This window comes from Xylocopa sonorina, chromosome 2 (assembly GCF_050948175.1).
Source record: "Xylocopa sonorina isolate GNS202 chromosome 2, iyXylSono1_principal, whole genome shotgun sequence".
NCBI classification, from domain to species: Eukaryota; Metazoa; Arthropoda; class Insecta; order Hymenoptera; family Apidae; genus Xylocopa; species Xylocopa sonorina.
In genome coordinates, this window is record NC_135194.1 from 14842007 (window position 1) to 14868327 (window position 26321).

At 47.5% G+C, this 26321-nt stretch overlaps 1 protein-coding gene across 36 annotated transcripts in view; it reads left to right on the plus strand.

Moving 5' to 3' along the window:
- Nucleotides 1-26321, plus strand: part of Camkii (Calcium/calmodulin-dependent protein kinase II) — an 86510-nt gene that overhangs the window by 54171 nt on the left and 6018 nt on the right. For 4 of the 36 annotated variants that reach the window (XM_076910094.1, XM_076910095.1, XM_076910101.1 and 1 more), the window contains exons 10-12: nucleotides 307-367; nucleotides 9339-9428; nucleotides 17907-17963. In XM_076910094.1, coding sequence (XP_076766209.1) covers nucleotides 307-367; nucleotides 9339-9428; nucleotides 17907-17963 — 208 coding nt within the window. Of the gene's footprint in view, nucleotides 1-306; nucleotides 368-9338; nucleotides 9429-17906; nucleotides 17964-22264; nucleotides 22424-25070; nucleotides 25230-26321 lie in introns of all 36 variants that reach the window. The other 32 variants (XM_076910099.1, XM_076910100.1, XM_076910108.1 and 29 more) reach the window with 20 other exon arrangements.

Here is a 26321-nt window from a genome sequence, read left to right on the forward strand (position 1 = left end):
TTGAATTCCATATATTTTTTGGCGATTTTCGCTTTATCGGGGAAGCGTGCGACTTCAGCGTCAGAGGAAAACGCGTAAGCGGGCAGGAAAAAAAAATGTTCCTAATTAATTAACCGCGCTCGGGGCGCACCGAAAATCCAGCCGCGATAAAACTTGAAAAATCCCTGAACGAGCTTATCTCGCGCGATTAACTCTCGTCCAGCTGTTCAAACGACTTCCTACCCCCGAGTTAAAGCGTCGTTTCTTCAGCCCTCGGCACCCTCGATTAACGCAAGAGAATAATCGCCGCCGCTTTTTTGTCCGCAGGGCGCTATTCTGACGACCATGTTGGCGACGAGGAACTTTTCCAGTAAGTATGATGCACAGGGTAAGTACCTCCGGCCCTCTTCAGCGCTTCATGGACCATGACAGACAGTACTTTTATATCTCCTATTAAATTTTACGCCCCAGCCCCATCTCTGTCTCTATCTCTCTGTCTCTCTATCTCTTTCACTCTCTCTCTGTCTACAGTTTTTCTCTTATTCTCTCACTCTGTGTTCTATCTATCCGTCACTCTTTCTACCCCACCACCTGTCCAACCTCTTTCCCTCTGTACATCACTCGTACTCCCTATTTCTCTCTGTAATTTCGTCTCTGTGTTTTACGTTCCGGAATTCATAACCCATAAATCCACCCTCGTTCTTTCTTCGTCCCCGTTCTTGCACAAACTCTCTCCACCGCCTACCTTTGTTTATGTACATTTATATATACATATGTACATACACATATATATATATATATATATATATATATGTACCTGTATAGAGGTTCTGTTCATACAGTCCCTTTCGTTCTTTTCAAGAGGCGCCTCACGACGTGGTCCCGCACGCACTTTTCTCTCCCTTATTAAGACGTCACGACGGAGAGGAGCCGCGCGCTTGCCACCCCTCACTTTTCTTTCCGTTACAAAGACGTTACGAGACGTTACGCGATAATTTCGATGAAAGTTTACGGTTTGCTAAGTTCTCCTCTTTGACGACAGAGTAGAAAATCGCAAAAGCAATCGATTTTCTCCCGCAAAGCTGATCGAAATTAACGCGCAGCGGTTGGAATTTAAGAAAAGTTCGCAGGACCACGAACTGAAGCGCTAAAAGTCATTCCTGCTCGTGCACCGAACGAATTAGAGACCTCTTGCGTTGATCCCCGGCTGTAGAAACGGGCGATCGGAGCAGCGAGGTGAAATTTAGCCAAATCTCAACAGGGCCGAGAACACTCACCCTCATTGGCAACACCACCGAGTTTCACCCCTCTCACGATCACGGATGGTCGCGCGATCAGTCTCATCGGCTCTTCGATTGTCTTTTCAATCCCCCAAATTTCATCCTCGCTCGCTCTGCACACCAGCGAACCATCGCGATATATATATATATTATACTTATCCACCACCTCGTCTACCTCATAGTCGATGCACTTGGCTCGCACCTCATATCCTGCAAGGGCTGCGCTGTGTTACCCAGAAATAGATCCTATCGATAATTAATTAGAAATTAGCAATGGAACTTAGAACTAGATAGAATTTTTCTGTCCTCCGTATATTTTTTTCTATATTCGTTCGTATCGCTGTCTTTAGAGGAGAAATAGTTTTGGAATTCTGGGTAATGCAAATTATCGTCACTGTGGACTCAAGCAGTTTTCTCCTCATCACGTACGAACGGAGATCATCAAAGTCATGCTTCGAGAACACATTGCTGAGAACGAAAGTTCGGTTGACAAGGATTAGCCTTGACTATCGAAACCTGTAAGGCTTCGTGCAGTGGCGAAGAATCATCGATCGTCACGTATCACTGAATCATTTCATTAAGTTTTAGTTTTTTTTTATATATATATACATTTTGCTCATCCCGTTTGCCAATCGATGCAAGAATTTCGATGCACGTAATAATCGAACACTTTCGAGGAGGAGGAGGCTACAAGATACCGCGTGCGACACAGTATCGAGCACAACTGTTTAGGTCCACTGGCGACTAGTGCCTACGAATGATCATTGTGCGTTTAGTTATTGCTGGCCACTCTGTAGCGCCTCTATTCCATCGACGAGACATCAGCGAAATGCGAAACACACCATTCGTGCCCCACCTTTTTGTTTTTTTTTCCTTTTTTTTTCTATTTATCTCCGCCATTCATGCCGCACATTTTGGAACGACTTATCAGAATCCGTCGTTTAAACGAGGAAATCTGAAAAAAAGACAGCTCACCAAATATTTTCCATCGCGCGAATACTGCTATCGATTTTCATCTCGACATTTATCAAAGCAAGAACATCACGTTCGAGGTAACGTTCCAAAATACGAAGTATGAATACTTACTACGCAAAACCATGTCTGTATATTTGTGTACGTTTGTATACACACCGATTCTACCCTATTAATATAGCCGTCTTGAACCTAGATGCTCGATAGACGTACAAACGATACTACGTTCCTTGCATTTGGGCGTAAAACACGCGTATGTGTGGGACCTACACCTCCTATGTATTTATAGGGAAAGGAATCTAGGGAGATCCTACTTGAGCTCGACTTGAATTTTCCTTTGCACATTACCGTCTACGGTAGAGCATAGATGCATGCACACGTATATAGCAGATGAATGTCGCAGTCGAAACGAGGAACTCCCGAGGTTTCTTCCACCGACTATACTTGCACCCCACAGGAACGTCTGACCACATCAGTGTACACTGCCAGATATCTCCCCTAGAATAGACGTTTTTCTCTTACAAATAACTTAGCCGAACGAGTAGATGAGCATCTTGCATCCGTAGAGTGAAAATCCGGAACGCGATACGAGCGCCACTTTTTGCTCCCCCAAAAGAACCGACCGACCACATTGTCTGATTCTAGAGCCTGTGTGTATAAAGTTCTACTCACTATTCTTTTTGTCTCGTTTACCCAACTTTTTTTTCATCTTTTTTTTTACGTTCTTTTCTCTTTACTTTTTTTTTTTAAAATCTCTTTGTCTCTGTACTATTTTTATTGTTGCGTCTCTTTGTGTACCATTGCGAAAGACACATCGTCGGAGACACTTCACGCTCGAAGTAGAATCAGGTAGGGGTACACGACAGGGGTACAAATACGGGTTTCCACAGGGGAAATACAGCGAATCTACGCGTTGGTTACACGTAATTGTGAGAAACGACCCGTGGGCGGAGGAATATTTCCCCGGCAAACGTACAAGACGTTTTGATAGGATTTTCTCGGGTATACGAGGAGGATTCTCGCGGGGGTGGACTCTGAGCGGAAGGTAGCGTTCCAACGCGTAGACAGTTGAAAAGAGCGCACGAGGAAGCGGGGTAGGAGACAGATTGGTAACTCTTTGAAGCGACCATCTTCTTCGTCCCGATGATTTATGATAATACACGTAGATACGAGTTCGTTTAAAGGGGAGGCTCGCGGTTGAACGCGGAAAATTGGTAACAACGTTTTTTTTCCGTGGCTCGCGTGAGAGCCGCGCGTTTATCGCGCGAACGATCAAATACTTTCATTACCGTGTAACAATTCCCGTCCGGAAGTCGATGTAGAAATGCGAGCGCCGGGCTCTCTCTCTTTTTCTCTCTTTCTCTCTCTTTCTGCACAGGTCGCACCGCGTCGTCGGCAATTTGTTTCAATTACCAGCTCGAAGAAACCCAGTGATCGTTCGTTTCCGTTTTTTCGCCACCGTGATCTTTTTTCCACGCTCTATTCTTCTCCTCTCCGACTTTCTCCCTCCGGTGGAGCTACCTCGAGGCAACCGGCGTACAATTAACATCGAGCCTGTCGGCCGTTTGTCCGACTTTAGTTCCCGGAAGTTTAATTAAATTTACCCAATTCGTAATTCGCGTATCTCTTCGATCTTCCGCATTTCTTTCTACCTTTTTTTTTATTATTTTTATTATTATCGCAGCTATTATTTTCTCTCTTACTGTTCCACACCCCCGATGTTCCATCGTGGGAACGTTACCTTCCCCGAATTGACAATCGACGGATCACACGACACAATCGAGCACACGCAACAATAACCAAACGAATATCAAGGAGGAATGGATTACAGAAAAAAGAGCAAAATGATGAACATCGTTGAAACGTTACTTCGCCATCGTAATTCGTCCCCCCAGGCTTCTCACCACGATCTCTCTTATCAGCCCAATCAGCCATCAGATCGTTCCTCCGTTCGTTCGTTCGTTCGTTCGTTCGTTCGGCCATGGAATCGATGTCACGATGTTTCATCCTCGCTATCTCGACCGTGGAGAATGAAACCTCCCGTTTCGGGAATGGCCAGCGTGCGAAGTGACGGCCGACGCTTCCGCGTGACCAACAGCGAAACGGAACGAACCGCTTTTTATTCCTGAAAGCTTGAAAGAAATCCGAAACAGTGGTAAAAAAGAAAAAGATCGCCAGACTCATGACAAAACCTCTTTCTTCATTGCTTCTCTTTTCAAGATCGAAGCGGAACGAGAAGAAATATGCGTACCACTCGTTCCCCAATAACGACGATCCCACCGAAAACCATCGATCGATCGACATTGAGAATCTCGTCAGTTCACTCACGACTCTTCAGTGATCTACACGCGGGTGTAGATCGTAGCTCGCGTTCTCTCTAATCGCGTTCTACGTCTCTCTTTTAATCATCGAAGATCCGTAGATCGATGGAGTAAAGCGTTGAAAATCATTTATTTTACTAGATATACAATATTACGCTGGTGAACGATTGAAATTAGTGAACGCGTTTATTGGATAATCGCCTTAAATGTTGAGGAGGCATTTTTAACAAGGAACGAAGTCGCGAAATCGAGCCAACTTCCGGTACAAGAAGAAGTAAAGCGTCTCTAAAGAATCGAGTAATAGTTTACTATTAAGGATTGTCGTATCTCTTATCTCTGATTTAATTCTTAGATATCCGCGTCCGTCGCGGTTCCGTTTTCCAGAGTTCTCGTTTGATCTTTTGAAAATTCATCGAGCCGATAAATCAACATGGCGTCGACGAGCCTCTAAACGCCGCGCGGAATTTATGCGAAGATAGATTTATATTTAACGCGCAACCTGTACGCGTGTACGTGTACACGTGTGTACGGATAAATATAAACCAGCGGCGGGTCCATAAATTTCCGAGGAGGCAAAAAAGGAATTCATGAATTTCTCGTCGCGGGGCGAATCCATGAATCTCGTATGTGAATTCGGTTTCTTCAATCGAGAGAACGCGAGCCAACGATCGATCGTTCTCTCTTATACTCTATCTTTACATACCTTCCTTACACTCTTTCTTTCTACCTATCCAGCTCTTCCTCCTTCTCTCTCTCTCTCTCTCTCTCTCTCTCTCTCTCTCTCTCTCTATCTCTTTCTCTCTTTCTTTATCTATCTATCTTCCTAACTCTACGACTGATTTTTTTGACAAAGTGTCGCGAAGTGGGTCGGAGGTGCAAGGCGAAACACCTTTCATCTCTGAACTGACAAGAAAACAAAAAAAAAATATATCTTTCCAAGCTCTTAACCGAGAGGAGATCTGTATCTAACCGATGGCGATAAGCCATGCTTCTACACCCAACATCACGTACACACAGGCGACATACACACGCGCTCCGTAGGAGTCGAGTTACACGCTGAAAAATCGAACAGAGAACGATACCGTTCGATCGAAACTTCCGATAATCGAGTCGATCGTTCTGTCACGCTGCTAGAGGCAATTAGGCCAACCTTCCGCTGTTCAAGGCTGTTCGCTCCCCCAATGCTTCTCCGTTTCATCCCCTAACGGTGGCTCTCCTTGGATTTCTCGAGACCAGCTAGAGCTTCGAGCTCGAAGAGTCAACAGATTCGGTCTTGATCACCTTATTGTCGCTTCTGGCAGACGGTACAGGCTAGTATCGGTTAGAATCTCGCTTGCACGCGGAGACGATGGGGGAGGATGGCAGCAATTGAGCTTCTAACATCCTTTGACGGATGGTTTTTAAACGAACTGTCTCAGAACGAGGCTCGAGGGTGGAATGTTCCGCACGAACGATCGTTCTCGCGTTGCATTTGGCATGGCTGCGCTTTCCGCCTCGCTGTTTTTTTTTTTCTTTTATTTCGTTTCACGCTTAGCTCTCCGCTGTCTAGCCTCAGTTGCTCGCATTTCTTATCAACACTGCCCCATAGCGCGGCAGAAAAGGGCCGTTTTCACATCGAATTAACCCGTTCTCGAGGCTCCTCCGCTGCGAGGCAACGCGTTTCCGCTCGATTTCCGACGATCATCCAAATCTCCCTTCGCTGAGTTAGATGTCCATGTTTATCGAGACGCGTTCTCGACAAGCCAGTCTTCCCAGTTTTTCGTATCTCGATGTCACGAGAAGAAAAAGAAGAATCGAACGTACCATGGGACGGCGTTGCCTCGACGGAAACGTGGCCTGATCGCTGACGAAGATAAGAGTACGCGGACCGCATGGGAGTCGCCGCGTTTCCGGTACCACCGAGCTCAGCCCCGAAAATACACGGATATTACACCCCGGGGAGGAGTTTCGCTGGCGTATTTATACTAATGCCGGAACCGAATGCCTTTCATCCCCGTTTCTCCCTCGCTGAATTATTTAACCGACGCGCGGTAACAATTCCGCCCATCCGGGCCGCCGTATCCACGATAATTACGTTCCCCGCGTGTGATTCAATTGCTTCTTACCCTCACGAGGACCGAGAGTCATACGTTCTGCCTGTCGTTCCCTCCCTGCTCCCATTTATGGACCAGTCGTTTCTTCCTCTCTCTTTCTTTTTTGTTTCCGGCAGGAGTACAGTGGAGGTCTGAAAGCTTCCGGGTAGCGGTCGTTTCAGTTATGGCTGGCCAATGAATTTTGGATGAAAGAGGGGGGTTGGATAAGGGTCTGGATGGCGGGAGATGAAAGTGTGATTGAGTAGTACATTTTTATGTGCGTTAAGGTACGGTGGATGCCTGTTGGAAGCTTTTGGAAGCCACTGTAGGGGTAGCGAGTTACCATAAAACGAGCCTTTATGAATTATTTAGCTGCAGGTTGCCGAGGGCGATGTAATTTAGATGAAGGTACCGATCTTAGTGGACGGATACGTTAAGTAATTTACATTTTCTAAGACCGTGAATAATTAACGACGGAATTTATGGTAACTTATGAAACATCGCCTCGATTAATACTTGGAGCATCCAACGGTTCGAATTAAATCGGAATAAAAAAGACTAGAGAAAGAACGCAGACCACGAGGAGCACGTATTACGCGCGAGAAAGAAAATGGCCTGGCATTTCGATCCTAATTTGCCGCAACAGCATCGCAACAATGTTCGTCACCCCCTGCAAAAAAAAAAAAAAAGAAAATCGAAACGCAATCGCACGCCGCTCAGCATGCAGTTATGGTACCTATTCGTTATCTTTCTCTTCTCCTACTTCTCAGCCCCTATCTTTCTCCTATCTTCTTCTCTATATTTTTGTGAAACGTGTGCGTCGCTTCGCTGGCACGGAACGAAGCCGAGCTCTCGAGAGGGATCGTCAGAAGGTAAAGACGAGAGGACTATTGTTTTTTCTCCCTATTTTTTTTACTCCTGGCACCGATACGTCGTCTTGAGAGCATCGGCAGAGTTGCTCGGATTATGATTGATCACGGATTGCCTCGCATGCAGAACACGTGCACTCTCACAGTGTTCGACACCTTACGATCCCGTCCGATCCTCCCTTGCCTACCTCTTGCTTTCACTCACTCTCTCTTTCTCTTCATCTCTCTCCTTATTTCCTTCTTTCTTCATCTTCTTGTATATATATATATCTGTCTTCTTCGTCTCTTCACTGCGGTTTGCATTCCTCGTCTGTCTAGCTTCTGGCTTCTTCTGTCTGGAAAGTTAGATTAATCGATCACTCGGTCGCTTCGTACAGATCTGGCAAAGGTCTGGAACTATCGCTTCTCTCTCTCTCTCTCTATCTCTATCTCTCTCTCTCTGTACTTCATCCCTCGTCTGTGACGGAACCTTTCGAAAAATAGAACTGTGATTAGTTAGCATGGATGATTGGGTAGCGAATCTTCTTGTTGTAGCTGATCGGATCGACGTGACGATGGATCCGAATTTAATTGAACTTGTCAGACAATTACTAAGAGGAAGATCCGCGTTTGGTCCTATCTGAACCTTCGTCAAACATCTCGGGACACCTCGGTGCGTCGATCTCGATCGAAAGTCGAATCGATCAGTTCGATTCGACCTTCCAGGGAACTCAACGACGTCGAAGTACCTCTTCGATCTCGCAGGAGTCCCTTCTTCATCATCTTCTTCTTCTTCTTCTTCTTCTTCGATTCTGTCTAAAATTCACGCTCTCTACAATTTAATCCAGCGATCGAGATAACCACTCGCGCGAAATTTTTCGTCGAAAATTTCCACGACCCCTCCCAGGGCATTCTTCGCGAATACGCTCGCGTTGCATGGCAGCAGGGAACATTTAATTCCCCGGCGACGTTCCATAATCAACGAGCATCCTTTGTAACGGGTGGAAAGAAGGGGATGGAGGATAGGTGGTTCCCGTTCGCTCCGCGCCATTGTTCGCCAACTTGGTTCCAATCTCACCGCGACGTTTACCGTTCCTTTGAGCACGTATTCCACGGGAACTGCTTCTGATAGTTAGAATAATTCACGTCTCGCTCGAAAAGAACCACCCGGAACAAGATCCGTTCGCTCGGCAACGTTGCTTTCCTCTCGATCAAACTTTTTCTTCCGACTGCTTTCCACCATTCTCGCCTCTCAACTTCCGCCAGAAAACGATAGGAAGACGATGCACCACCTGCGATGTTAGCTTCACCTTAGGTCGCCTTAGCTTCACCGTTTCAGGTCTCTCCGGAAGCCATGCGATTCCAGAGAGCTCGTTCTCGCTGTCGCTTCGACCCCTTTGCGGACCAAACGAGACAAATTTCCAAGTGTCCGCGACAGGGTTAATAGCGACTCGCTCGAACGATCGAAGGATCCACTGGATCAATGGGAACTCTCCATCCTTCGTTTAACCACCCGTGTCCATCTCGATCGCTAGGACTAATCCACTCTTTGAAACTTTCTCTGATATCTATGTACAAAATATCAGATTTCTTCAATCTTGAACTATTCTCCAATCGAACATCCTTAACATTCCATCTACTCGCTGTGATCAATCCTAATGAGAAAAAAAAAGAAACGAATTAACCACTAACATCCAGCAGCATCCTATACTACTGCTACTCTTAATTTCTGTCTCTCTTTCCCTCACTGTCTACTCTCTCTCTCTCTCTCTCTCTCTCTCTATCTCTCTGTAAAATCACTATACTTCCGCTCACAAACCGCGCCGATGAAATGCCGATTTTACTGAAACGCTCTGCGTGCTCCAGGTCGGAGCATCATCACGAAGAAGGGCGATGGCTCTCAGGTGAAGGAATCGACCGACAGCAGCACAACGATCGAGGACGATGACGTGAAAGGTAGGACCACCCAGAATCCCTCACTCGCCTCTAGAAAATCTTCTCTTCTAGCCTCGATACCTCCCCACGTCCACCACTTTTCGTGAGTTATTTACCCTCGATTCACGTACCTTGCCCAGAACGATCTATGGGTGCCCAAACGTGCACCCGTTGACGTCCGCCTTTACGCGCCATCCGCGGTACTCGCGAAAATTCTTTGAAATTCGGGGCCTGCTGCACCGAGAAGGTGCCCTCACGGTCTCGCTCTCTCCTTCTACAGATCTCTTCGATCTCTTCGATCACCTAGCCGTGCTCTCCGTGCGTGCGCTTGGAATCTGGCTGATTTTCTCAAACTGAAAGACTTTCGAATCGACGATCGCTCCTATCGCTTCTTTAAACTCGCATTTATTCCCACTTGCGATCATTTACGGTGGTATCACGGTCCTCCATAATCGCACGTGGCTGTCTCGCGCAGCTGCGCGCATCGAGATTGTTTCTATTTCAGGTTTTAACGGTGATTCGCAATTATCGGTTGCGCAACAGTTCGAGCGACCACCGAGGGTGGTTTGCACGTGTGCTAACTGGAATAAAACTGTTACGCAACTGGTAATTACAATCCAGTATCCGACCTTAAGGTGGATTTTCCTATTCAACCGTCGATCACGCGCGGTTCGTTAATACCTGACGTAGGAACAATGGCCATTCTTTTCCATTCGCGAGTGGGAACGCGATTAGCTGTTAGAAGGAGGACACGACGCGAAAGCCACCGCGTTTATAGGAAGGCAGCCAGTTTCGTAGCCGTGCGACCGACAGTTTCGTCGGTGAGTAAACCGCAAGTGGGAATTGGCCCTTCAGCGAGGCGATTCCGCGGCGCACACGCGGCGAGTACTCGAGAGCGAGCACCTTCGCGCTCGTTAATCGCTCGAGCCACCCAGAGACCCGGGACAGTTAATTCATCCGGTGAAATTCTGCTAAATGGATCGAATCTGAATTCACCGTTTCTGGCCGCGCTTGAAGCGCGGCTATAACTGGATTTCGGTACCCGCTGCCATGCCGCTTGGTTCCGCGCCGGAATGGCCGCCCAACCCCGCTGGATCAGGGGGCGGGAAACCGGGACGAAGTAATTGCGCGGATCTGAATTTACATTTCGCCTTCTCGATCGACGGAACCAGCCGGGGGTGGCGGCGGGTGATACGACTTTTACGCTGACTCGGGATTCGTTTCGTGAAATTTCATGGAACCTGCGCGTGCATAGAGTGCGTACACCTCGACAGAGGTAGAACTGAGCTGAAATATTCTCTGTACCAACTGCGATACCCCTTTTACTTCCCGGGGTACTTGGGAATGAATTACGATTCGAGTGATCGACGCGTTCTCTCTGGATATTGGTGTACAGTCGGTCTTGGAATTGGTGACACGCGTGCAGATCGGTAGAAGGTATCGAAAAATGATTCTATCAGTCTGCACAGCCGTGTACCAGTTCTCGTCGATCGTCTCGTATCCACGGAATTTTTGTTCCCCTGATTAATCTAAAGGGGGATCGAACGTAGCTCGCGGACGAAAACAAGAAGGCAACAAGAAGCTTTTGTGATGTCGTTTGGAAATCTGCTCGTGGTCCCCTTGGAATATAACGAAATCACGAGCAGGGACTTGCGCGCGCATATCGGCCTATTATTAGAGAGATAGTACTCCTGCTCACGTGCAAATCGATCGTTGGACAATAGCTCGAGTAGTTAAGTATCACTCTCGTTGCTTTACACCCCCCTTTCAACCTATCGCTCTCTCCAGCCACGATCCACGTTATATTTACGTACACCTGTGCCCCGATTATCGATATATATATACGTGTATATGTTGGTACACCTGTCGCAGAGGTTCGTTTATTCTAAGAGGGACTATAGCCCATAGACGACCATTGATGAATATTTAGTTCCTTCTGCTAATATTGACGCGTGTCAACAGATACGTTCAGACCTGTTACAATTTCGATTAATTATGAGAGTGACAGTTGCCTGATATTCTTTAGCGAAATTTGTTTCTCGCCACGATGATCGAACGAACCTCTGTAAGACAGTCACGAGAACCGTGTTCACTTTTAGAACGTAGACAGCTTTGCTCATCGTTGCCCATCGAATTCGCAGCGGAGCTACAACACCATATCTCTCCCGTGAATCTGTCTCTCCTCCGTCTGTCTCTATGTAGACGTTCTCAAAACACTCTGTATTACTCTGTACCACTACTTTCGCGATGTTCACCGCTCTCTTCGACGTGTACAGCATCATCTTTCCGCCAGAGGTGTGTATAATAACTACTTTTAGCCGCCTGTCGGCGGCTCTATCTACTTACCACACCCAGTAGAGGCGTATATTACTCGCCTGCCCAGGTACCACTCGAAACCAGTTCGTGTACAGTTCGTATCCCCATCGACCTGAATTCTAGATGCGGCCCACCCTCCTTATCGTACACCATCGGATCCGTCTCGACCACCCCTCGCTTAACCACCATCGATCAACACTCGTCGACTGTTCTTTCGATCACGATCGAAACACGATCGTAAACATCGTCGAAATTGCCCAGCAATTTTTTTTTTTTTTATCGTCGCGACGAATACTTCGACGCCTTTCCGGAGATTGTTAATCCTCGGTCAGCTTTGAACTGCTCTTTCCTTTGCGGTATATTTGAACGATTGGTAGCCCTCGTTTCGCATACATCGCCAGAACAGAATCATCAAAGACTTCTCCGAGACAGGACTGCGGTTTCTCTGGAATTTCGTTGGAGAATTGATTGGCAAATTTGTCGAGGTAAAGAAACGTCAGAGAATTAGTTAATCGCTAAAGGAATCGTCGTCTCGACGAATAAGAACGAGAGAGCGCAGTCCTGGCGATCCACGGCATGCATGCAACCAACCACCCCCTGTCCCGTGTACACCGAAAACACCGGCAGACAGTGGGTTTCGTTCGCTTTCAAGATCCAGACACTTTATCACGGAGTGGATTGATTCTCGAGCCAGACACGAGTACACTCGAGCACAAAACGGCAATACTACAGAGGCACTAAAACAATTGGATTCAGAAGCAGGCTCGAATCGTCTGGCGACCTCTCGTTCGCGGTTCCTTCGATGCAAATCAACCCCCGTGGAAGACGAAACTCTCTATCTTTCTCTCCTTCTATCTACCTTCGGAAATGATATTGCCAAGTCGCGAGGAATCTTTTTTCTTTTATTTTCGTCGATAGTAAAATCGACCAGACTAAATTGTTCAGTAGCGTACGTAGATTAGAAGATCGAACAATAGCGATTACTGTTCATTACTTAGTCCAATCTTATACAGCAAACATATTCGCTTTCGATATGTCACACATAGACGCACACGTTCATTCACACGTCTGACATTCTTTGAAGCTTTCAGAAGCAATTCGATGCGGTGGAAGCTTCAACTATCATTACGCAAGCCTTCGTTTGGCATCGATGTATCAGTCGCGATTAACTCGATCGCTTATGAAACGATCTACACTTAGAATAGCACCCACGATTACACACGTCCACGCATCCCTTCTCAACAAGCAATTCGTAGATCAGCTATGCGAGGACCATTAAAAGAACGCTCTCTCCCCCTCAAACTCGATGCTCACAAATCCATAACACGTGTCTAGAATCATATCCGTGACACTGCATACATGTCAGATGATCTCTGGTACCCCCCAGAAACTTACACGTAACATCAAGGAATCGGGACGAAGTCGTAATTTCGCGGTTCGTCTGTCTCTCGAGGACTTCCCGTCGAACGGATTTCACGGAGACCCGCGATCTTCCGTCTCGAAACGTGGCTGTAACCGTTTTCGATTTCAGCATCCCGTACGACCGTCCGAGCGGCAGATATTTACGAGTGTCGAGTAGTATAACCAGCGATTGGCCGTAGCGTTCAGTAGAACGGAGTTCGATTGGTCAGACCGTAGCTCAAGTAGAACCAGACGCTGCTGCGTTAGACAGAAACATCACCGTTTTCGGAGAATCACCGAGTAGAATCGAAGTTTCACGCGTTTACTGTCCTCTGATTTTCACGCCAGTACTAACTTACCAAGAATTTCGTCGTTTTTTAATTTATACAAAAATGTTAGCATTTTTTAAGATTTTGTACAGGTTCGAATCAAAGCTATTGCTTAGATACATGGAAAAATCTGACGGATTGTTGGACATTTTTACATTGGACAGTAAACGTGCGGATGGAAAAAAGTGATCGCCAAATTTGAAGTGAGAATTTCATAAAAAATCGCCCGTGGAAGATCCGTCGAAATTGTCCGGTGCAACCGCGCAGCCACCACCGTCTACGATCGGCATTCCTCACGACCGATTCGATGCAGAGTTTTTTACGGGACGTTTCGAACTGGATTATTTGGTAGTCGTAGCGTTAAAAGCCTCGACGGCGACCACTACCGTGTCTCGTTCTCGTTCTCGTGCAATTAGCGACGCACAATGAGAAAGTCGGGCTAATGGAGTGGCGAAATTACTGCGAGAGTTAGCCGAGAACCGTTAACCCTGAAAAGAGTGATCGAAATTCGGGACGAGCGTTCATGGAAGTTCGATCGAGTCTTTGGACTTCGCTGCGAAGCCTTTTCAGGATTGACGCGGCTCTTCGATGATAGAGTTCAGTGATTTGAATGGTCGTGGATGAAAATTTGGGGTGGTTACGGGGTCGAAATTTGATCGATTATTCGGTGCTAGAGCTTACGCTTTCTTTCTGTTCTTCGAATGTCCATCGAGCTACTTCTCATCTTTATTTCATTCTTCCGTTTCCTGGATTTTTGGTTGAGGGAGAACTTGTCATTGGCAGTACGTCTAGTAGAGGCTTCTCTTCACTGCTTACGATCGAATTGGAAACGAGACAGCTTGCTAAAAAGACACGCGAAACGATCGTCGATGGTGGAAAGTAATCGAAACGCGTGAAATTGTAAGAAGAAAAGGTTGAAGCGTTTCCAGCTCGATCGCGGTCGACCAACCATCAACAGTCTCTTGTTAAACCATATCTTTCCGGCGCGCCTCTTTTCACCACGTTTCCGCTAGCATCGCGGTGTTGTTCCCAACCAGCGAGCGAGTTAGTAGCGATTAGCCAGTTAGAAAGTTAGATTAGTTTGGCCACGTTAGCGAAGCATCGTCCAATTTAGACATCGACAAGCACACAAGAGATCGTCGTCGTCGTAGAGAATGCAGCGATCTCGCACACGTCAGCCACGATGTAAACGTAAGTCGAGACAAACAGAAAAAAAGAGATAAAAGACAATCATACTTCCAAGAACTATTTCGTTTAATTCTCGTTTCTTTTTTTTACTCTTCTTTCTTCTTCTTACGATTTACTTTCTTTCATCTACACGTACACTTGATTCACGACTGTGATTCCTCACTGTGCACCATATATGAAATTGTTCGACCATTTTCTCTTCTTTTTTTCTTTATTCGATCTCCTCTCTCTCTCTCTCTCTATTTGTCTTTTTCTATCTGTGTCCGTTTACATATTTTTTCCGTTTTAATCTGTACCGTCTCTGCATCGACTCCATCTGGTCACACGAACGGGAATTCTCTCTGTATTGGCAACCTTAGGCTCTCACACACACCGTATCTCTCTCACTGCCACACGCCGTCATCACCAGAACACTATCCACCGTCACCCCCCGGTGTTATGGATTTCTGAACACCACCGCTGACCTGCCTGTTCTCGGTTTCGCCCGTTTTTTCTTTAGCCACGACACCCCTCGCCCATCCACGCCACCTTTCGCATGGCTTGCATCCGCATTCTTCATGGTGCTCTTTAAACGAAGCGAGAAGTTGTTCCGATCAATTACTCTCGTTCAGCTACAGTTTATCCACCCCTTTGTCGAGGTTCAGAAAACTGCTGTTCCATCAGCGAACTTCTACTCTCTCTCTATCCCCTTAGAAGATAATCCCAACGGCAAAGAACAACTTCGCGCCCAGCTTCGAAGCTCTCTGCCAGCACGAAACCGATCCGCCTGCTCGTTAGACGTGCCTGTCGCACCCAGCCCGCTTCTGCATGCTCGTGCATCGACACCCAAAGCCTTTCTCGGATGCCGAGTCGAGTGTTCGACGTCGAAATACCCGAACTGGCGCTTCTCGACGCGCGGAACCTCCTCGAGAGCGTCCTACCTTTATCGAGAGACCCACACGTTCTCGAGGGTGACACGGAAACCCTCGCGATGGATGCATCGAGCGAATAGAACCGAGAAGAGAACGAAGAAGCCACCCGTAGTCGTGGCTTCCCTTCGACGACGATACATTCTGGGAGGATAAAATGGTTCCGAGCTGGGATCCGAGCTCGTTTGTCTTTGAGAACCGTGAAACTGTTTCCGTTTCATATTTCTCTCTATTCGTCTTTTGTCCCCTTGGCATCCCTCCGTTCCGCCCGTTTCTGTCTCTCTCTCTCTCTGTGTCTTTCCGATAAATATTAAACAATCGAAATAATTGCCACGCTCTTCCCCACCCCTATGCTCGTTCGAGCGCGCGATCCTTTGACGAGCCACTGTCAATCCGGCCGAGCGTTTCGTCGTTAAGGCCCTCTCTTGCTCGTCAAAGCGTCTCGTTTTAACGATCGATTCTAGCCGAGGAAACGAACCGATCCACGGCGTGTCTACGACGATTTTTGCACGTTCGTCGTTGAACTGCACTCCACAGCACAAGTCCCCGTGGTTTGTGTCGCCCGATGGTCCCGACTGTGTTCTTTTTTTTTTTTCGTCCTTTTTTCTTGCTACTTTCGAATGCGAGAGGAGCGTAGACTTTGGACTGCAGCTACCGAACGATTGACGATCGACGTTGAATGAAAATGTCTCATGCTTCTATCGTAGAGCGTAATTGGTGTACGAGTTCGATTTGGAGCGTCGATGGTAACGATACCAATCGTTTAATGGCGACAGACAAAGATCTATTCCCAAGAGACACTTTACTATCTTTGAACGTTTCAAACACTTCGACAGGAATGATTCTCCTCCCCCGTTTTTCTTTCCCCCTCGATCGTGTGATTGCCACCGCACGTCCTTTTTCTATCCCGTTTTTAAAGAGAACCCGAGTCGATACGACACTTGGACTGATCTATATATATATATATTTTATATAAACGATACTCGATCGAGAGACCGAGTACTGCGTACGAACGAAGCGAGCAAGTACGCTCGGTGCTGCTACAACTCTCTACTTCTATTTCACTCTATGTCTCTCTATCTCTTTGTGTCTCTCACTATTCATATCTTCCGTTAGTATTTATATTTAGAGATTAATAAGCTAGAGAGTATTTCGGTAATATTTTATTTTGTTTTATTTTTTTCCCCCCTTTGTACGCAGCCAGCATCGATTACCGCGGATTAGCTGGAACTCCGTGGCGTTTCGAGCGAATTTCGAAATAAAAGGATAATCGTTCCGCTGAATTAATAACAAGAGAACAGTGCTTCTGTGTTAAACGCTGATTGTTTACCGCTTCGAATGCCGGCTTCGTTTATTTATCGACGCGAACGTCGAACGTGAGGCTATTCAACGAGAATTTAAAAGCAGTCGAAGATCGCTCGATCATCCCTTGGTCTTTCGAAGAGGAATTGGAATAATCACGTTCGACGATACGTCGAGCTTTCAACGACTTTCTACCATTATTCTATGCGACTTCGATGCAAGATGCGATTGAATATTTTTCTTTTTTTATTTCTTTAACGACAGCCACCGAGTTCAGCTAGTTCGCATTAAAAGCCGCGTCGAAAGTAATCTTAGATCGTGTCTCAGAGCGATCCAGAGAGCAAACGTCTGGTCCCTGTTCGGCTGAAGGGAAAAAGTTGGAGGGCAACGCGTGAAATTGGAAGCGGAGTGTCGGCGTTGCGAAACTTTGTTCGTTTAACGAATCACCTTCGCGCGTAGCCGTTGTCCTAAACGAAATAATTCCTTCCGCGCGACAAAAGGACCATAGCGTTCAACGATGAACTTTCTTCAGCCTCTGTTCTTGGCTGGCTATTCGTTAACGGGGTATTCGTTGGGACAAAACTTGTTTTCGTATCGCGAGACTAATTATCGCTTTCAGAACGAGACCGAAGGTGAAGTCGTTGCGTTCTGATCTTCGAGAGTTACTCGCGTAATTGTAACCGCGAACAGAGTGTTCGCCAAGCTGTAAGGAAGCTTTGTTAATTGTCCATCGACTAAGTTCGCGTGGAATTTCCGAGTAATATCGACGCAACGTTGACACTGGGTATAAAACGAAACTGGAAGTCGCCTTGCTCGAAGACAGAGTACGAAATTTGCTCTTTGGTTCATCTTGGACACGATGTACGGTCAATTTAATACGAAACGGTGAGAAATCCGCTTAGCTCGAGATTAACGCGTTTGGCTGGTCTCTAGTTTTCGTATACGAGTGTCGAAAGAATAAATAAGACTAAAGTAAACGTTTTTTTTTCTCTTTTTTTTTTACGTAAGAAAGAAACTGTCGCATATCCGTGATGTATGTGTGTATTGTTGTACAGAGGATAAGAAGGGCGGCGTCGACCGGAGCAGCACGGTCATTGCCAAAGAACCCGAAGGTAAACCTTGCACATCGGAGACGGAGAAACGCGCGTCACACGCGCGTTTCAACGTCTCGTGTTCATGTGTATACATATATATATATTATGAACCTCCGTCCTAGATTTACATATATGTATATACATATATATATACGTATATATTCTACGTGTGTCACGTGTAAACGTCCTCTGGTTCAGACTGGCTTCTCTTGTTCGCGTAGCTGGAGCCGCGTGATCCACAGTTGCTTCTGTGGCTTCCGGACTCCTGACCCTTGTCGCCATTTTTCTTGCCTCGTTCTTCGCGCAATGTGTTTCAGTCAAAATGTCAGAACTGAATTCCAAAAAAACTCTTCCAAGAAACAATAGAGAATTTTAATGAATTGAAAAAATCCAGAGCTTCCACGGTCCCCTCTCGACTCAACGATCTAACGAATTTTCTCTCTGGCACAATGTAAGATAGTAATAATACTCGCACCGGCACAAATAATCTGATATACTCGCACTAATAACGAGAAGTTGAATTCAGCTTGTAAAGTCCTCGAAAAGGAGTCCACCGATTGCCATTGTAAATGACAGCAAGAAGCCCGCCTAGCCTCGTCACCCCCGAGCTTTTCTTTGCTCTGTAGCGCGAGGGGACCGGAAGAGGGGCCGGACGAACCGGAGGGGCCAAACGCCACGAGGAGCTCAGTGACGAGCTTCGAGCCGAGCTTTTGCACCCTCTCTGTTCCAGCTTCCGCTAACTCGTACTTCGGATTTACCGTCTCTCCAGCCTCCTCTCGTTCCACGAACCAATAAGGACGTTGCGTGCGTCGCTCCACCTCTGACCGTCGGTCTGCTAATTAATTGTTAACACCCTGTATCGCGGGGGGGATGATTCTTCCCCATCCCTTCGTTCCGCACGACGATGTCCGTCAACGTGCGCGCGTGTGTGTCCCCTCTTTTCTTTTCGTGCCTAGGGTCTCGTTTCGGATGTTGTTCGATGGTCGATGAAATTTTAGGGTTGCTCGAAGGGTAGCGGAACGATGTTCGTCGAGGTATTATCAATGGCGTATGAAACTCTTCGCTGTGAAATGTTTCGTACACCATTGAGAGCGAATCGATCATCCTCCCGTCTGACCATCGTCCCCCACGTTTCATCGAACTGTTCCGATAACAGCGTCACGTGGCCCTGCTAACAGAAACGGAAGCGAGAGGCCAAGACGCCTCTCGTGGACCTCTTCGTCCCGTTTCCCCGGTTTTCTGGCTTTCGCTGCACCCCGTGCGCGTGGTTCGCGCTCGATTTAGGAGTAGCGTCGACACCGGAAGAAGCGAGCGCCGACCGATGTAGCGACGAGAAATTAGCGTTCGAGGACGGTCCGATCAGACACCTAGCGGAACTACTGCTCGAGGCGAGTAGAACACTCCGTAGAATGCAGCGGCACGCGACCACGATCGTTCTCTCTATCGCGTCGTTGTGTATATTGTTTAGCGTGTTAGACGTTGTTCGTAGGATTGTTGTTCTTGCGCTGTTGCGAACGTTTTGCTGTCTAGGAAAGTGAACAATATAATATATATACATTGTATGTACACTGTTAATACATCGAGCAGCTGGCTATTTTTCTTTTTTTTTTTTCTTTCATTATTTCTTTCTTTTTTTTTTTAATCCATTCGAAAGTAACGTAATCAGTTAGAAAGTTGTCCATCGATCACAGCTGAAAATGGTCAGAGACGGGAGAGCCTGTTGGAAGATACATCCGGGAGCTTGGTCGGCTACGTCGAACGATAAGTAATCCAGTATTCGTAAGCTTTAGCAAGTCTTTAGTCGCCTGTTTGTCTTGACCGGATTGGTAGCTTGAGTTCACGAGTTGCTTAGCTGTTTCGTTACGAACGTAGAAAGGCTCATCGTAGTATCGAAGCATTTTGCTGTGGCTGGCTCGACTGTTAGAGCAACATTCTGTAAGCGAATCTTTCTCACCATCCACTAGCTTTCGAATGATCGTTAGAGTCAATGCTGTCAGGTCCAGAGACTTCGATCCGCCACAGAACACTTGCCAGATTATCAAGATCATCTTTAGTTACCATTTTAGACATCGAACAAGTTCCATCATCGACATCGACCAATCTTTAAGTCCACTGCTCGAAAGTCGCCGATCTTCGCTACAGTCGAACTCGAACATTCTGATTGCCTCGACTCGTAGGCACTCGTTGACCAGTAGCAATCGAAATGTTGAAGTTCAACTGCAGCCAGAACAGCGAGCAACAGAGTGGACCACCGAAAGCTCCGCGGGATGGCGGCGATATCGGTCGAGGATACGCGAGAACTCGCTCGAACTCGCGTGGCGCGCTGTCAACAGGAATACCTGGCCGCTTGGCACCGCTTGAAAATAGATTGGCAGCAGTCCGCGTCGTTCGTTCGGCCATCCTCGAAGCCGGCCGTGCGGAGCGCAATAAAACCGTGTCGACCTTCGGTTCGCCTTTCTCTCGCGCTGTGAAAACTGCCTCCGAGAGGGACGTTCGTCGCGCACGTGCCGTTTCCTCGCAGCGGTGGAAAGCAGAGCAAGGGAAACGTACGCGCGTCGAGGAAAAGTGATAGTGATAGATGCGTCTCTTGTGTAATCGCGAGTGAAAATCTTCGACATGTCGGGCAACGCCGGCTTGCCCGGCTCCTCGAAGCAGCCTGATAATTACGGTGAGCCGTGGACACGTTTCATGGGATAGTAATTGCGCGAGGAGGATCGTTGATGGTGTTCCTCCGTGGTATGGAAGATCGCGTCAATGTTTCGCGAACGAACGATCGCGAGTGTAACTTCTCAACTCTTCGATCATCGTTTTCTCGAACGGAAACTACGCTGTGTTCTTGTATTTTTACCAGTCGCTCATACTTCCATCGTAGAGATCGCTAAGGAAGAATCCGTGCTTCGGCTAGGCTATCGAAGCCCACCCTACCTGTCTCCAATTTCCCATCGCTCTGTCGAACGGTTTCGCGGAATCCAGCCTCCCGCGCGTCTAAATTCTCCTCGGAATTTCGCAACGCGTCGTCGACGCGCCAAAAACTTCTGACAGCCCCGGAATTCCACTCGAAACAGAAGCGTAGCCGGCCGTATCTCTGGCACTGACGCAACGATAACTTCCGGCGGGCAGGGAACCTCGATTCGCCGGCCGCGGAGATCGATGGTTCGTTTTCTGCGTGGCGGGCCACCCGCGGGCAATCCAGCGGCCCGGTTGCGTGATTAACAGCGGCTCCCCACGCGAAACGAACTTCCGGCTCGATTCGAATCGAATCGGACGCGAGTCGCGGGTCACGATCGCCGGGGCAGCGTTTTCGGTTCTATTTTCGGTCGGAACCGTGTCTATGTCGGACGGGAATCTATCGTGACTGTGCCGTGACTATTCTCGTTCCACTCGTTAGCAAAGGTCGCCGCGCCACGCCGCCGCCACTGCCGCCAGAGTACGTTTTCCTCTTGGAGCGCGCGCGCGTTTCGTTGACGCTCCTCGAACGCCATCGCAGATGAGGCTGAAACGAAAGGCGACGGAATACACCTCGTCCAAGCGTAGCTGCTGTTGGTCTTTTTTCATAATCTTATCGTACCCGAGTACACTATATATATACGCATAAAGTCGCGCATTTTTTTTCGAGACAGAGGTCCTTTTTGGTTTTGCTAGTTGAATTTTGTGCGATCGCGTGGGAGGAAGTGCGTTGAGTCAGTGCTTCTGATGAATGATGTAGAGAGGTATCGTGGAAGGGATTGCGATCGATTTTTGTCTGTTGAGAAGTGAAGTATGGTGTGTGTTATGTTGAGAGATCAGCTGCGAGGAGTAGGAAGAAAGGGAGACTGGCTGAACGCAGTTGTTTCTGTGATTCTTACTTAGGCATCGATAGTCGCTACTTTCCTCTACTAACAGAAATGTTTGCTACTCGAGTTGTTGTTTATAAAACCGTCTGCAAATCTTCCGTTGTCGTTCACTGCTGAACTGACCTGCGACTCGGATCAGACGATTCTTCGATGGAACGGCCCTTAAAAAATGTCAGCTACACTCGAGCCATCAACGTCCTCCAAGCCAGCTTCCGCGCTTCCACCTCTTCTAAATACCTCTGAACGAGCCACGCGAACACGTGCTAACGCGACTAATTGGAATTGCTCTGATCCGTCTTCTTCTAACTTGTTCGTCCCAAATTTAATCTCGATAGGCCCGATTGCGACTCGGTCTAGCCGCTGAATGTACCCCCCAGGTGTTTCTGTGGCGTCTCTGTTGCGTTTTTACCACCCGATCCCTGTGTGAGGACCCCGCTTAATTAGACGACGATTCTAATGGGTGATTATTCGAACTCTTCGACAAAGGCCCCGCCTCGCAGGGCACACCTCCGAACACACCTCCCGCCGCCGTGTCCGCGTTCTCCAGGGTTGTGGGGGCGGCGAGCCAGACGAACAAGCAAGCTCAGAACCAGGTTCAGGGAAACCCTCTAGGATTAGCCGCGGTACTCCTCCAGGGAGCGCAAGGTAACTCGGGTGGTGAGAGTTGGCCGAGAGGAAGGCACGGTAGAATCGAAAGTGAACCTTCGGACGGGCTCTTGGTTATCCTTGCGAATCTTTAGTCATCCGCTTCTGACAGTTGCGAGCTTCGCAAAAATTGCACCTTCTGTGTTTCGCGGTCCTTTTTCTTTGAAATTTATTCCTGTCGTTAGAAAATGAAATCGCACCGATTCCAAATGTCCAAGTTGCGTGTTCGCAACCAGTGGGGTGAGAATCGATCGTGCGTAAAACCCGTTGGCAGCGGGGGAAAATACGGGGTTAATGCCTCGAGCGATGTAATATCTCTGTCCTGTTTAACATTTTACGAGCGACGTAGTCGTAGGAATAATTGCCCGTGCCGTTTATGGTGCCTCCGGGTTAATAGACCGTACAAAACGGCGGGCGATACCAGCCCTCGCTTTTCTACCGTACTTTCGCCTCTCGGCGGAGGAAAGTTTTTGTCACTTCCGCCTACGCCAGCGTCGACGCTTGAACTTCGTCGTTCGGCAAGGATACGAAACACGGACGAGAAGAGACTCGATCAATTTATTTGCAGTGCTTTTATATACTCGCAAACGTTGCATTTTCTACAAAGAAAGGTCAGACTATCGGCTGCATAAAATTTCGATACGAAACCACACGACATTTAGCATCCGAAGATTGATAATTGCGAATTAACCTCTACGAAGCCTGTCCTCTCCAAGGAGAAAGAAAAATCACGAAAATGTACGAAGGAACGAGGGAATTTAACCCACACACCTAGTCCAGGGAATGTGAAACGAGTGAAAGATGGACGAAGAACGACGGGACGACGAAAACTCGTCCTTCTACCCTCTTTCGTTTTTCTCCTTTGTTCCTATTATTGTATTATAAACATCGTACGCTGAAAAGGACGTGGAAAAAAGCGAGAGCGATCGAAGCCTCGTCGTGACATCGCGAGGAACGATTTCTTTTCCTAACCGGCGAGTAAAACTTTGTTTACGCGATTGTATCGCAGCAGGGACCTGCGAAATTCCAGACTCCCTTCGCGGCTATTATCGGGAATGCGCCTCTTCGTGGCGCAGGACACTGAGGCAAGGATACTGAGATTCAGGCGACGAGCTCTCCTCGACGAATCGGTAAGATTTTCTCTCGCGGTCGACCTGACGTTCCGCCTGAATCGAACAACTTCCAGAAGTGCTCCACGATCAGAGTACTTCGGGAAATCGAGTGAGCTGCTTCGTCTATGCGAAAGTTGAAGTCGTTGGTGGTCGTTCCATGATATTTAAAGGACCAAGCTTTTCAGAGGAGAAATAATTTTTCGTAAATTTGTCCTTGCTACCAAAGAGAGAAATCTTCGTTGACGTCATTGGATAATTTCGATTGGCGTCCTTTAAATATAAACCACGACTAGTCGAAAGAGGAAAACACACAGAAAGTTTCATCGTGCTCGTAAGTTCGTGAATCGTCCGCGCCTCGAACACACAGTTTCCAAGCAGAAACAAGACAGAAGAACGACTCGGTAGGCGGAAACCGGTGAGTCCCTCTTAGAGTCGAAGCATGACTTGGATTTTCTTTTTACTCTCATTACAATTTTTTACCTCCTTCGGGCCACGCATTGGTCGGAGTCAACAACGGACAAAATCACACGCTTCGCGCCCTTAGATTTTCTCACGTCTCTCGACACGCTTTTCTGCTCCACCCCCCCACCTTTTCTTGTGTCTTAATTTTTAGACCCCCCCATTGTTCACGATTTATGAACGTTCACCACACAGCATTACTCGAGTCGACATAGCCGTTGACACGCACGACCACCCCTTCTTCCTCAGGTTCCATTCACGTGTTCCCTCACGAGATCCAACAAAAACCGCGAGAGATTGTTGCTTCGCTTACCTCATCCGGATCTCGCCACGCTGCACCCCAGTGCTGTCCGATTTGGATCGATCGATCGAACTTTGGAGCGCATCGTTCGATCCGTTCGAAGCTCGTTCTACGAGCACCTCGTCGTAACGCCTGCATTCTGCCAAATTCGCTTTCGATACGATTCTTTCTTGTTATTCCCTCTCTCCTTTTTTTTCTCTTTTTTTTTACTTCTCTCCACCCAGTTTTCTCTCTTGTTTTCCCATTTTTGGTATTCTCTCGCAACGATTCGCGGCACTCTCGTGGAACCTTAATTGGGGATTTCTAGCTTTTATTTTTTTTTAGGAAGGAATAATTGGGCTTCCCCGCCACGATTCTGACTTCGCCAAATTTCATTCGCTGTTCAAACGTTTTGCAGAAAACAATGAAACATATCCTTTTCAAGTGTAATTCTCGTATCATTTCTCCACCAAAAAGTACCGTTTCCATACCTCTCCTCTAGCCAAGAGTAACTTCCGTTACCTTTCTCTACCACCGTATCTCCGTCGTATCTCCACCTCCTGTCTCACCATTTATCCACCAAACTATCACTCCCCATCTACTCTCGTTTTACAAAAGTACCACGCGCCGTCCCATCCCGGCTTCTTTCGAAGCGAGACATTCGAGTCGCGAGCCAACACGAGAGTGCAACGATCGAACCGTGACTGTACGAATAAAAGCGACCAGAAGCGACCGGGTGGAAGCTGTACGGAGGCTGACAGTAGCTCGTCTTTTGGTTGGTTGGTTGCATGACTAGCTGGCAGCGCAGGAAGCGGTAGCAGCAGCGGTAGCAGCAGCAACAGCCAGAACAGCCAGATCGGCGCATCGCCGTCGTCGCCAGCGGCCGTCTACATCGGCAACAACCACGCGGCGACGCCCACGGCATCGTCGCGACGCTACGACTCCTCGAACAACGGTCTGTATTCCATTTTCACACCTCTAACTGTGGCTTTCTTCTCTGGTTACCACCCTGAAAACTCTGGGCTTTCTATACGCGAGAGCCATTAATTCCTCTGTTTCAGCGATCTAGGGTTACCACCCCCTACTCTTTTATTTTCACTCGACTTTCAGAGCTCCTCGGTCGGGGTTCGTTCTGTTTATTAGAATTTTTCCTTCTCTCGGACTTGTTTTATCGTCCCTGTTTTTTGTACGACTACGTTTAACGCATCGTCTGTTCGCAATTGACGGGGTGCGCGATCGTTATGGAGGCGTATCCGTTAGGTGATAGTTTTTCGGTGAAATTGAATCGACTTTAGGGGCGATGTCGGGAGATACGCGTCACTCGTGGAACGCTTGGTCCCGCTGGTAATCACGCGAGGAATTCGCTGAAAATCGTGATTCGATGATTTCGTTCGGTGACAATGAATCCGCGAAATTTCAAACGAGAATTAAACGGTTCGAGTTTCCACGTGTCGCGTCGAGCGAAGTGAATCCCGCATTGTGCGGGTTCATTGATTCTCATAATAGCGAAAAAAAGTGCATTTATTGCGACGATGCCCATAGATCAGATTTCGAGTCACGATTTTCCCCGTGTTCTGCCAGTTTTACATATCTGAGCCTGTTCCACGAGCGTTAAAATCTGTCGGAAAATAGCCTCGAAGTTAGCTGGGAATTGATTCGATTGATCTGAAACGACACTCGTGTCCGAGGTTCCTGTTGCTCTAAGAAAACGATGCGTTAAGCTCCCCTCTTCTTCCCGCCCAGCGCACTTAACGGAAACCAGCCGAACCGCCATCCTCGCACAAAAATCTCATTCCAATTCCGCTTCTGGCCAGAGGGGAAAGCGGCCTTTAAAGGTCGCTCTTTAATTTTGCGAGATGTTGTTCGATGACCCATCTTCTCCCCGTGTGTTTCTCTGCATGTTCCGGTTGCACGCATGGCTGGCATGCCGCGTCGAATTCGCTCGCATGTGCAACCTCCTCGAAAAAACGAATCGATAACCAAAAACTGAAACAAAAAAATGAACGAACAAAAAAAAAAAATACAAAACTGAAACGAACCGAAAAAA